Source organism: Stylophora pistillata, chromosome 4, assembly GCF_964205215.1.
Source record: "Stylophora pistillata chromosome 4, jaStyPist1.2, whole genome shotgun sequence".
NCBI classification, from domain to species: Eukaryota; Metazoa; Cnidaria; class Anthozoa; order Scleractinia; family Pocilloporidae; genus Stylophora; species Stylophora pistillata.
This window is the reverse complement of record NC_142522.1, coordinates 15632688-15644609: the sequence shown is the minus strand read 5'-3', so window position 1 is coordinate 15644609 and position 11922 is coordinate 15632688. Positions and strand designations below refer to the sequence as shown.

The following is an 11922-nucleotide window of genomic DNA, read 5'->3' as shown; positions in this document are numbered from 1 at the left end:
GGGTTAACAGTCGAGACCCAACGTGTAAATGGTCAGAGTTTTTGTTGGGCATAATTGATTATTGTTGTTGGGCTTGACGGTCTTGTTATTGTAAGTGATACCTAGTGGTAATGAAATAAATAATTCACTCTTTAAACAGGAAATGGATCAAGAACAGGAAATTTTGACAGTACATTCAGGGCTCGAACTTGGCGGTGGTCTACTAGCCAAATACCAGTAGATTTTGAGTTTTGGCTAGTGGATTTTCTCATCTGCTAGCCATCTTGGCTAGTTAATTTTCGCCTCTATAAATAACTTAAGTCTTCAAAAATTTTCAAAATTCTTTCATTTCAACAACTGGCATGAAATAAAAAAAAGAAAAATAACTCTATATTCGAAAAATAATTCTTTGTTTCGTTACAAGTCCGTGTTCGTTCGCCGCCATATTGACTTGCTTGATCGAGGAAACATGGGATCAAGTCACATACCCATGATGCAATGCTATCAAAAAACGCTTGTCCGCCATTTTGAAATGCCACGCGTGATTGCTCTCGTTAAGTATGGATATCAGGGCATTTCTGTCGTCATCAAAATCCTCTGAATCATCTCAAACATCTACAACTTCCACTTCAAAGAGAGCAATTGATTATTCTTCGACATCTCAATCTTCATCGAAACGAAAGTTCGTACGGTCGTGGTTGAAAGACTTCACATGGCTAACGTACGACTCAGAAGGAAACCGGATGTTTTGCAAATTTTGTAGAGACAATCCAACTTGCAGTGACTCATCCTCTACCTTCGTGTCTGGCAGTCAGAATTTTAAAATAGAATCTGTGAGAAGCCACGAAACTTCAACTGGTCATACACGTTGTGTTGCGGCTGCTAAAGTTTCTGAGAATCCACAGCTAGCTCCTTTACCACGCGCTCTGTTGTCAATGTCAAAAGAAGTCTCTCAGAAGATGGAAAGATTGTTTGATATAGCTTATTTTGTTGCAAAGAGGGAAATGCCATTTACAAGCTTTCCCCACCTGTGCAAACTTGGAATGAAACACGGAGTTGAGCTTGGAAACACCTACATTAATGACAAAGCATGCAAAACGTTTGTAACGGCTATTGCAGGACAATTAAAGCATGAACTTTCAAGCAAGCTTCAGTCATCAAAGTTCATAAGTGTAATGGCAGACAGTGCATGTGATGTTGGAGTACGTGAGGTAGAAGATGTTTATGTATGTCATTTGGTTAAAGGTGAGATAGAAAATGCATTTGTGGGGCTGAAGGCTTGTGAAAGCAGCAAAGCAGCTGGAATCAAAGCAGCTGTGGAAACTGCTATGACAGAGGTGTGTAGGGATTGGAAAGAGAAGACAGTGGTCCTGGGAGCAGATGGAGCAAATGTTATGCTTGGAGAAATAAGTGGTGTTTATGGCTTGCTTAAACAAGAAATTCCTCACATTATTAAGGTACACTGCGTTGCACATAGGTTGGAACTTTCATTTGCAGACACCTTGTCAGATGTTCCAGTTCTTAAAGATGTCAAAGAAATGCTTCAAGGTATTTGGAAGCACTATCATTATTCTGCAAAGGCAGTCCGTGAGCTTAAAGAACTAGCTGAGAGTATGGAAGTGCGAGCATATAAGGCAATCAAAGCAGACGGTACAAGGTGGGTACCACATATGCAAAGAGCACTGAATATTCTCTAGTCAAAGAACTTTCAAGTTGTAGTTTTGCACTTCCATCATACCTCACAAGCAAGGAATGCCAGTAACCAGATGCAAGGAAGGGCTGTGAATTACAGCAAAAAATTCACAAGCTACAAATTTGTTGCCATCATGCATCTGTTACTTGACATCGTAGATGCACTTTCCAAAGTGAGTCTTAGCTTCCAGGAGGATGGAATAACAATCTCAAGAGTTCAAGATAACTTAACTGCCCTTTTAGCAAAACTTGAATCTTTCAAGGAAAGACCTGGTCAGCAACTAAACTCTTTCCTTACGGAAGTAGGGGATGGCAACACATTTAAGGGCATAGAGCTTCAAAGGGATGCAGACAGGCAGGCTATTAATGCTATCCAGGCATCTGCGGTGAATGCTGCCATGACATTCATCCAAGAGAGGTTTGAAGGGATGGAAACAGATCCAGTATTCTCAGCAGCAGCTGTCTTGACAAAGCACCGAGGTTGGCCAGTTACAGACAGGCATCGGCTGCTCTTACATGGCGAAAATGAAATCCAGACACTACATGGTCATTTTCAGGTACCTCTAGAGCAGCACAACTTCAGTCTGCATGACTGTCTTGATGAATGGATGAGTCTGAAATTCCATGTACAGCAAGTTAGAGCAGAACTTGAACTCAGGCAAAGCGAATTCTGGAAGAACAAATTTATGTTTTGCAAAGATGATTATCCAAACCTGCTAATTTTAATGGAACTATGTCTTGTAATTCCTTGCCAGACTGCTTGCTGCGAGCGGGGAAACTCTTGCATGAACAGAATCATGACTGACTGGAGGTCAACCTTGAATGTTTCTACTATTGATGAGTTGATGAGAATAGCTGTCAGTGGACCTTCTCATGAGGACTATACTGCAGTTCTAGCAGTTGGGCGCTGGCTGGAGGAGTCAGAACGGAGCAGACGGCCTACATTGATGGACTGATCATTGCCTTCAATGATCATTCCTACCACTTGGGAACACCTAATTAACTGTTTTATAATACAGAACACTACTAGGGTACTAGGCATTTTGAATGAGCAGCTGCTGTTTGCAGCTAGAAGCTTAAGTCACACAAAGAAGTAATGTCTGCAGCAGTACATGCACAGTTGGGTTTTATTGTTGTCGAGGTAATTGGAATAACGAACAAGCATGAACACATACAATGAATTTTATGTACAGTTGTATAATAAATTGATTACAGTTTGATAGCAACAGCAGTTTTACATTTTTTTGTGTTTGTTTAATCTATAAAAATGATAGTATTGTGCTGTACACTTGCCTAGTAGAAATGCATTTTTGGCTAGTGAATCCTGACCATGTACTAGCCATTCGACTATTAACTTCAAAAGTTAAGTTCGAGCCCTGACATTTGAGGGGTACATTATTGGAGCTGTTGAGACAGTTAGAAAATTTGGACTCAGATGGATTAGATGCTGCTGTATTTAGACTTGAACAATTGGCATCTCATGTACTTCGACTCTGTGGTGTCAATCTTGTTGATGATGATCTTCACTATCTAATTACTGACACTATTTCAAAGTTACGAAGAGTTGAACAGATTAACACCAATGCCCCCTTTGTGACAGGAACTGTTTATTCTGGTCGGCCAGGACGCCCTGCCTTGGACATAGGCTATGATCATCTTGTGTATCTCTTAAATTTCGAGTTGTCAGTCCCTGACATTGCCCAGGCACTGGGTGTGTCGGAAAGTACCATCTTCAGGTGAATGAAGACGTATGGTCTTTCAGCTCGTGAGAATGTGGCTCTATCGGATCAAGAGCTTGAGGATAAAGTAAGAGAAGTGCTAAGACAGTTTCCCAATGCAGGTTACCGCAGGGTAATTTCTCAACTCAGTGTTAATGGTTTGAGACCAGCACAGCTACGTGTACGGGAAGCAATGCAAAGGCTCGATCCCCAAGGAGTGGCAGTGAGATGGCTGCGTTTAACACCAAGAAGACAATACGACGTGTCTGGGCCCTTAGCACTATGGCATATTGATGGCAATCATAAACTTATTCGGTGAGGCCTTCATATTTTTTGTAGTGCTTCATATTTTTTATGGGGGTGGGGGGGGGGGGGTTGTAGTACAAGAGCTACTCAAGTTTACCCATTGTTACCAATCCCCATGTATAGAAACTTTTTTTTCTTAATCTACTGGTATCAGAAAAGTAGCCAAATATATGTTAAACTTATTCTTCATTACTAGGTGGAGAATGATCATTCATGGAGGAATAGATGGCTTCACAAGAATCCCTGTTTTTTTGAAATGCAGTACCAACAATCGGGCTGAAACTGTCCTAGATGCCTTTCTGAAAGCTACACAAGAATATGGATTGCCATCAAGAGTGTGGTCAGACAAAGGTGGCGAAAATACTTCTGTCTCTCTGTATATGTTACAACACCCTCAGAGGGGACCAGGGAGAGGAAGCATGATAACAGGTCGCAGTGTTCACAACCAAAGAATAGAAAGGTTGTGGCGTGATTTGTTTGATGGGGTCTCTTACATTTATTACCACTTATTTTACCACTTAGAAGATAATGGTGTATTGGAACCATCAAACCCACAGCATTTATTTTGTTTACACTATGTGTACGTTCCAAGAATTAACAGGCACATAGATAAATGGAAACAAGGTTTTGTACGCCATAGGATAAGAACAACAGGCAGTAGAAGTGCTATGTAACTTTACATCCTTGGCCTTCTTAACTTGAGGAGCTCCCAGCATGTGGCTGTACGTAATGTTTTCGAGCCTACTTCTCAGGTAAACAGAATGAAATTTGAAAATAGATTTTGACTCAATGTGCCCCTGAAATACACACCTCCCCCTTCCTTCCAGAGCTGTTTGATTGAGTGTTGACTTGCCAGTATCATGATAATTTATGTCCATAAACCAGGTTTTTGACCAAGTAAATGAAAGTTATTAAAAGAGCTTAGCTAGATTTTAATTTAAAGGAATAGATAGGCCTGACTGTAATTTAAAGCAGGGAGTCCAAAAGTCTGAACACCTTCAATTATTCTCATTCTTTTGTGAAGCCATTTTCCAATCAAAAGTTGAAGAAGAAGCCAGGTTCCAGCTGAGTTTTAATAATTGGAGTAAATCTGTTTGAAAGATTGCAAATATATTAAGAACAGTCACCCTTTCGGCTCCTTCCTGTAACTTTTGATATAATCAAGAATAAAAGGAGGGCTTGCTAATCTCATTCCATCTTTTGTCATTAAATTATTTTCTTTCTTTCTTTTTCTCCAGGGGGAGTTTGAGCAGTATGGAATTGACTGGGATGGCCCACTTCCAGAGGAAGCAATTTCAGCTGAGGCCATTGTAGAGGTACCAGAAACAGGGTGCCCTCTATCTCCAGAACAGTATCAAGAACTTCTCAACAGCATTGACCCACTGAGAGAAAGTGAATCTTCTGGGATTGACATTTATATGGAAACAGTAACATTTGTCAACACACATGTTGTAAATGCATCATAAGTTAGAACATCATAAGAGTCCAGTTGAACCTCAAATTAAAATTGTCTGTATATTGTGTTTGTATAAATGCCAATGAAAGCAAATACCAACACAACAATTTTGTTGTCGTTTGGTTTGCATAATTTGAGTGCTGAAACTAAATTGGCTACAATGTAAAGTTCTAGTAAAGTCAAATGAATTTTACAATCATTTCTAAAACCAGTAAAATGTAATTGACTATAAAACCAACACAGCAAGGGGTTTGAAATATCCACTTATGTCTGTGTTAAATACTTTTCACAGTTTTAGTAAAATAAAGTCAGCTGTGTGGTTAGAGCACAAAACTTTGCAAAAAATGAACTTTTACTTGCACCCATCACATCAGAAAATGAGGGGTTCATAATCACTTAAACAACTGTTACAACTCTGTCTGTAGAACCACCAACTATAGCAACTGTAACTAGCAAATTCCAAAATGCAATGCAAAGTTATTGATCGGCTTTGTCATAATAATAGTTATAACAACAATACAATATAGAAGGATACAATGACACAAACTGTGCCCAATGGCCAATTATGAAAACAATACACCATGGTATCCCCAATAAAGATTGGTATTATTATCTGACAACTAGTGTCAAATTTCCACAATAATTAGGGGAAAGTCAGAGAAAACATAATCAGGAAAACTGACAGGTTTATGAATATCATCTTCTAAACTTAGAAGCTCTGTGGTTTGTTGTGCAGCTTGGTCATACAAATAAATTTCATGTTCATAGTGCTAATTACAAGTGTTCGTTACCTTTTCAATTTCATGTTGCATCTGTAAAGAACAGTCAGTCACAGTGAGACCTTTCAATGCCTCCTCAACATTGCCTTTTGCCAAGTAGTAGTATATGCCTGGGCTGAAAATAGGAATACCTGGCCCCCCTTGCAGTATGCTATGCACAATTATTGTGCCACCTAACTTCATGACCCCAGAGGCTACAGTATCACTATTGTAAATGGGACTTTGGTATTCTTTTCCCTGAAAAAAGGAATCAGTAATTGCGGCAAGGAGCTGGGTGAAAAACTGCCGCACAACACCACCTGTGTCAGCTGCAGGCTGGCCGGTGTAAACAATTTGGAGTCTTTTTGATAGATTAAAGTCACTGTCCTTATAATATGTTAAGGCATCATTCAGGAGATCTTCATCAACTTTGAGCTTCTCCTTTGGGCCATGGTCCAAATTTTTCTGCAGCTGGTTCAATTCTTCCCTCAGGGAATGTGGATTACCTGGAGCAGGGCATGGGGTATCTGATGTTTCAAATGCAGAATGCATGAGCTCTGACTCATCATCAGATGACAATGTCGATGTGCAAGGTTTTAGCAATGCCATCACTGCCTGGTCCAGAGACCCCTGGACTTTTAAGGAAGTCTCCAGCTCTTTTCTGCATGCATTTGGAAACATCTCTGACAACTTGTCAACAGCTTCCTGTGAAGAAGATGCACCCATACCCCCACCCAGTGTTGAGAAAATTGCTGAGGACTCCTCGCTATCATCACCACTGCCAAAAATCAAAACACTTTGATCAGCTTCACACTGCATGCTAGCATTGGCAGGGAAGGATATTTTATTGGAGGGGGAGTTCTTTGAGGGATGGGAAGCATTTCCTGTGATGGTAATGGGCTACTGGGGATGTGCCACTGGATGGCATCACATTTTCACTACTGCAATGACTATGTTGTGGTTTAAATTTTCCTTTTTAATTAGGAATATGAATTCAAAATAGAAACTTTAAGTTGACAATTGCTTGAGTTTCACACATGAAGCGGTTATCAGACGGCGTCAGAAATGGCAGTTTGAATAAAATTTAAAGTGACTCAAGAAAGGAGGGTGTGTGGAGCGATCCTACTTGTTTCACACTATGATAAGGAGTTAGAGACAATGAAAAATTGAAATCAAACTGGTTTAAAAATTTGAAACTAAAAATAACACGAAACCACAAGAACTATAATGGAATTGTCTTTAAGGGCATTTTGAAATGAAAAATAAAAAAATCCTTGGGATCAGCTACAAATTTTTTGATTTGTAAGTCATGTCGAATATTCAATTCCCCAAACCCTCTTAGCCCAAAATCAATGTTGGAATATTTAGGAATTGTTGCATGAATAAAAAGTTGACCTTGTATCGGGGATGGTGAGGGGGAGGTTGAGACAATATCCATTTCTTTGCCAAAATCAACGCTTTTGTTTAGGATTACAAAAGTTTTTGTGACTTAGAGTAAGAAAATTATTTGCCCGAAAGTGACAAAGATGGGGTCTATTTAAGAATAGATCATGATTAGACTATAATGGTGTGAGCTTATGAAATGCCAGTGATACATATAACCACCAACATTTGGCCAAAGTAAGCCAAAGAGGGGAAGTGTATAGTGTAAAATTTTAGGCAGATGTATTATTCAGTTATAAGATAGAAGGGTTTTTTTCTCAAAGTCCAAGTGGGAGTTGAAAGCAATGATAAACTTCTATATACTAGTTGGATTTTAACCCAAAGAGGATATATGGGGTCACATACTAGGTTTACAGTGATAATTATAACAATAACACAGTCTACTGTTTTTAGAATGGTTTGTGGTTAAAATGAGTCCTGCCATACTGCAAAGTTGAATATGTCATGATATCACTTTCTAGTCAAGCCAGATACATTACTACACTATGCATTTAAATGAGGTGGCTGCTTCAATGCATCATTAGATATTCATTAATAACAGACCTCATAGAAACCTTGAGGAGAGGATAATCAGGTCCTTGAAACTTAATTACCTGGAGATGATAGTAGCTCCAATGTTTCCTCCAGGGCATGCCTCCTCATGTTTTTGCAACAAATCCAGTGGCACTTGGGATTTGCAATTTACACATGACACTTTTGGGCTAGTGGAAATCTGTAAAAAAAAGGCTTAAAAAATTATTTTTGAAATTTTTAGACATTAAATAATGAAACATGATGGTATCATTTATTGACCTACTGTACCTGAAACAGAAAAGATCACTAATGGGCATCATTTTGGTGCTGTTAATTCCATCATTTGTTCATTCGTTCATTGGGTTATTACATTTATTTATCCCCTCATTCATTTTAATTATACCATTATTCCCTTTCACTGATAGAAGTAACTCTTTGTAGTTTTGAATAAACTTTCGTAATTAAGCACCCTGGGTCCCACAAAGGGAATACTTATCATTGCATGATTTGGCAGGAGAAAGAAACACACCCACCTGCATTTGCTCCTGCTCTGGTGCTGGTGTAAACACTAGGTCCTTCTGAAGGGGCCGTATATATCCCTTAGGAGAGCCAATGGTTGCTTTGAGGTATGTTACAGTATAACCACCAGGTGGTATGGATAACACCATAAGCTGACGATTTCCCCTTTCACCTGTTCTCAGAATTTCGTACCCTCCTGCAGTCTCCAGAATTGGAAAAGCCTCTAAAATTTTCCCGTGCACATGCTGGCTGTTACCTCCTTTGGAAAAGCATATGCTTTTCTCTTCAAGCCCGGCCATAGCCATCGATACCTTCTCAAAAGTTGAAGGGGCAGTGGTTGCATTTCTTTTTTCAAGACAAATAAATGTTCTAGTCCATGTATTCCGAACAGGTATGCTTACGCGATCCCCTGTCGATGTTGCCACTACACGATGCTTAGGTGCAGGCTGTTTTCCATTCCTAACGCTGGTGCTGCTACTCGCACGGCTGTTTTTGGGTGGTCTGTAACCAAAAAGTCTTCTTTGTTCTTCAACTACTGGAAGTACAGGTGCTGTAGGTTCGGAAACTTGTGGCCGATTTTCGATTTGGCTGACAGCATTAAGTAGATTTTAAGCACATGACTTAAGCAAGTTTTTGGTTTCTTCATCACCCATTTTCTATGTGATGCAAAAGAAATCCAGGGTAAAACACCAAGGACAGGTGATCTTTTCTCTCTTTATTTTAATTTTATGATATTGCACTTGTCAATTCCACCTATGAACTATCATGTAAACAACAATCCCACCTCAGGGCATTTGGATGGCTTATGTATCCCCTGAGAGAATTTTCTAAATTATTCAAAAGGTAAAATACAAATGCCAGGGGTTAGCCTGGGGGGAGGGGTGTGGGAGGATGGGTACAGGTAGTAAACTGACTGATTCATAAGAATGCAGGCACTTATACTTTTGTTTCTTGTTTAAATAAGAGCTACATCAGCTATTAATGTTAAATATGGGACCTGTTTACCACCTCCATCACTAATAAGACTACAGTTTTGAATTGGACAAATCCCTCCCATACGGAAGGTATTTTCCTCCCCTGCTCCAAATAAAAACCATGAACCGTTCCCTTTCCTATCTCAAACTATTTTTTTCTTTCCCTTGGAGTGTTTTTAGAGGCTAGGGTTTGTCAGCCTGATTTAATATGACTGTGCTAAAGGAGTAAACGAGAAGTTCATGAGTGATTTGCGAAATTATGTATCTGGTGTCCGTTTTATCTGAGTTTAAGAACATTCGATTGGTTGGAGATATTACTGAGTACAATTTCTGAAGAACCATGCGTTACTTTCATGAATAAATCATATTCCAGGGACATATATTAAAGTACAATTACCCTTACCTCTGTAGTCTTTCGACGGGCTCCACGAGGAAACGGAAGAGCCCGCGGCTGTGTTCTGTCAGCGCATATAGTATACCAGCAAAGCATCTTGGGTATAATGATCGATTTGATTTAATATAAACGATTTAGAAGAGAACTGATCGATTTGAGTTAATGTAAACGATTTAATTTGTTCGATATAGAAGGGAACTGATCGATTTGAAAGGTACCTAATCAATTTAAAAAGTATCTGATCAAATTAACCCGTCCGCTACGAGAAGATGGCACTCGATTTAGAGAAGGTTTGTTGATTGAATTGGCACTATGGAGCTCATTTTGGAATGTTGATTCTCGATTTGACATGTTGAATTTTGACAGTATAAACGCGCCATACACATCATCATGTCTGAATTAACGCTCAACTGCGATAAGATCTGAAATGGTGAACAGAATTTCTAGACGTTTTTAATGGAAAAGCTTTTTCGTAGACTCGGAGCCGGTTCCCACCGCAGAATTCTCTACTGACGCCTGTCCGATTGGGGGAGGAGGCTTCTTTCAAGGTGATTGGTTCTACTTTAATTGGGCCACTAACCATTCTAGTCTGGCGAACATGCATATCAACTTGTAAGAAAGGTACAGAATTGTCTTAATTAGAAAGCGAGCGATATGATTCTGTTTTGGGCTAGTGGGGATCCAACGAAAAAAGAAAACATAGGTTCAGGATGGGAAAAAGCTAGTTCCAAGGATAGAGGAGATAACAGGGGAAAAGTGGGACCATACAGATTTCATACGGGGACAATTGAGAACAGTGATCTATAGTTTCTTTATGGGAACGGAAGGCGCACTTATCTGAGTCGATATATCCCCAATTCTAAGGAGAATCGCGGACCTTAATAGCAAGAAGTATAATTTTCCCGAGTATGTCGTTCTTATAATTTTCAGAAAAGTCATCTCGCACTAAAATTCCAAAATTTGTCAAGATCAAAGTCAATCGGGAGGAAGGGAGTCCAAAAGCGATGAAGAATTGGAAATGTGGAGTTTTCCTTCAAGAGAGTTCGATAACATTTCTTGGAAGAAAATTCAAAATCGCACTACTCCTTGTGGGAAAGAATCCCACATAGAGTGGTGAGAGCCGAGAGAACATTCTCATAATAGGGCGTCAAGATCTTTGTACTCGGGGTGGAGTTATCTTGAAGAGAGCTCCACTCCAAGCGAAAGGAGGCAAGCCTAGAGCCTAGAAAATATCTGGTCAAATAAAAGGATTTTGATTCGCGATTATCTAGATTGGAAATTACTGAGGCTAATTCAAGAGAGTTACCTTTGATAAGGAAATTTAAAATGCCGAGACCGCCATTGCTAAGAGATTGGTGGCAGGATGCTCGGCTAAGTGTTTCAATTCAACAGCCCCAGACAAATGGCCAGATTAAAGTGTTAACCTTAGAAATGACCCATTTTGGGACACACAAAACTGTAGAGAGATATAGGAGCTTGCTAATTCCGAGTGTGTTAACGATGAGCGATCGGCCTACAAGAGAAAGAGAGCGGGATTTCCATAAATTTAGATGTTTTTCTAATTTCTCTATATTTTGCTGCCAGTTGTCTAATTCAGTAACGCGGCCGAAAATAACACCTAGAATTTTAATTTTTGTCATCCATTTGAGGCCAAGTAGTTGATCGTCGTCCATACACCATGCACCCAACCACATGGCCTCTGTTTTTGTGAGACTAAGGCGTGCCCCAGAGCCATGCTCGTAAATATTAATCATGTTGAATAGAAGTTGCAGAGAACGATAAGATTTCACTATATAGGTCGTATTGTCAGCATAATTTCCAACTCTATAACAGAGACCATGTGCACCCAGAAGGAGAAAGCCTTCAATCTCAGGATTATTTCGGATTTTGCATGCGAGAGTTTCAACGCACAAAACATGGAGCAGGGGAGACAGGAAATCCCCGTCACCCCACGAGACAAAGGAATCACATCGGTTAGCCATTCATTAACAATAACATGCATATTGGCACCATTATATAAAGTGTTGATCCAAAAACAAAAAGACGGGCCAAAACGAAAATAGGGTAAGAGGCTTTGCAGAAAGGTGCGATTAACGGGATAGAAGGCTTTTTCTTGATCTAAACTAAGCAAAATGCCGGTTTCATTCGTGTGGTCTATGTAATGTAAGAT

General features: G+C 39.6%; 1 protein-coding gene and 1 pseudogene across 2 annotated transcripts; one reads left to right on the top strand and one right to left on the bottom strand.

Annotated features, from left to right (window-relative positions):
- Nucleotides 1-299: 299 nt before the first annotated feature.
- LOC148732604 (zinc finger protein 862-like) lies at nt 300-5213 on the top strand (annotated as a pseudogene). The gene is made up of 3 exons (XR_016000440.1): nt 300-3704; nt 3892-4447; nt 4934-5213. The product of XR_016000440.1 is annotated as a zinc finger protein 862-like (transcript).
- Nucleotides 5185-10046, bottom strand: LOC148732603 (uncharacterized). The gene is made up of 4 exons (XM_088758116.1): nt 9762-10046; nt 8399-9040; nt 7946-8064; nt 5185-6687 (listed from the first exon to the last, which is right to left on the bottom strand). The coding sequence occupies exons 2-4, from the start codon at nt 8687-8689 to the stop codon at nt 5922-5924; spliced, it is 1176 nt and encodes a 391-aa protein (XP_088614242.1). The 5' UTR covers nt 8690-9040; nt 9762-10046; the 3' UTR covers nt 5185-5921.
- Nucleotides 10047-11922: the final 1876 nt, after the last annotated feature.

Excerpts from the sequence above, each read along its gene's own strand:
- LOC148732603 (XM_088758116.1), bottom strand. The coding sequence starts at position 8,689 with ATGGCTATGGCCGGGCTTGAAGAGAAAAGCATATGCTTTTCCAAAGGA. Across the intron at positions 8,065-8,398 it reads CAGAGCAGGAGCAAATGCAG|ATTTCCACTAGCCCAAAAGT; the intron begins GTGGGTGTGTTT and ends TTTTTTTTACAG. Across the intron at positions 6,688-7,945 it reads GGAGCTACTATCATCTCCAG|TGGTGATGATAGCGAGGAGT; the intron begins GTAATTAAGTTT and ends GATTTTTGGCAG.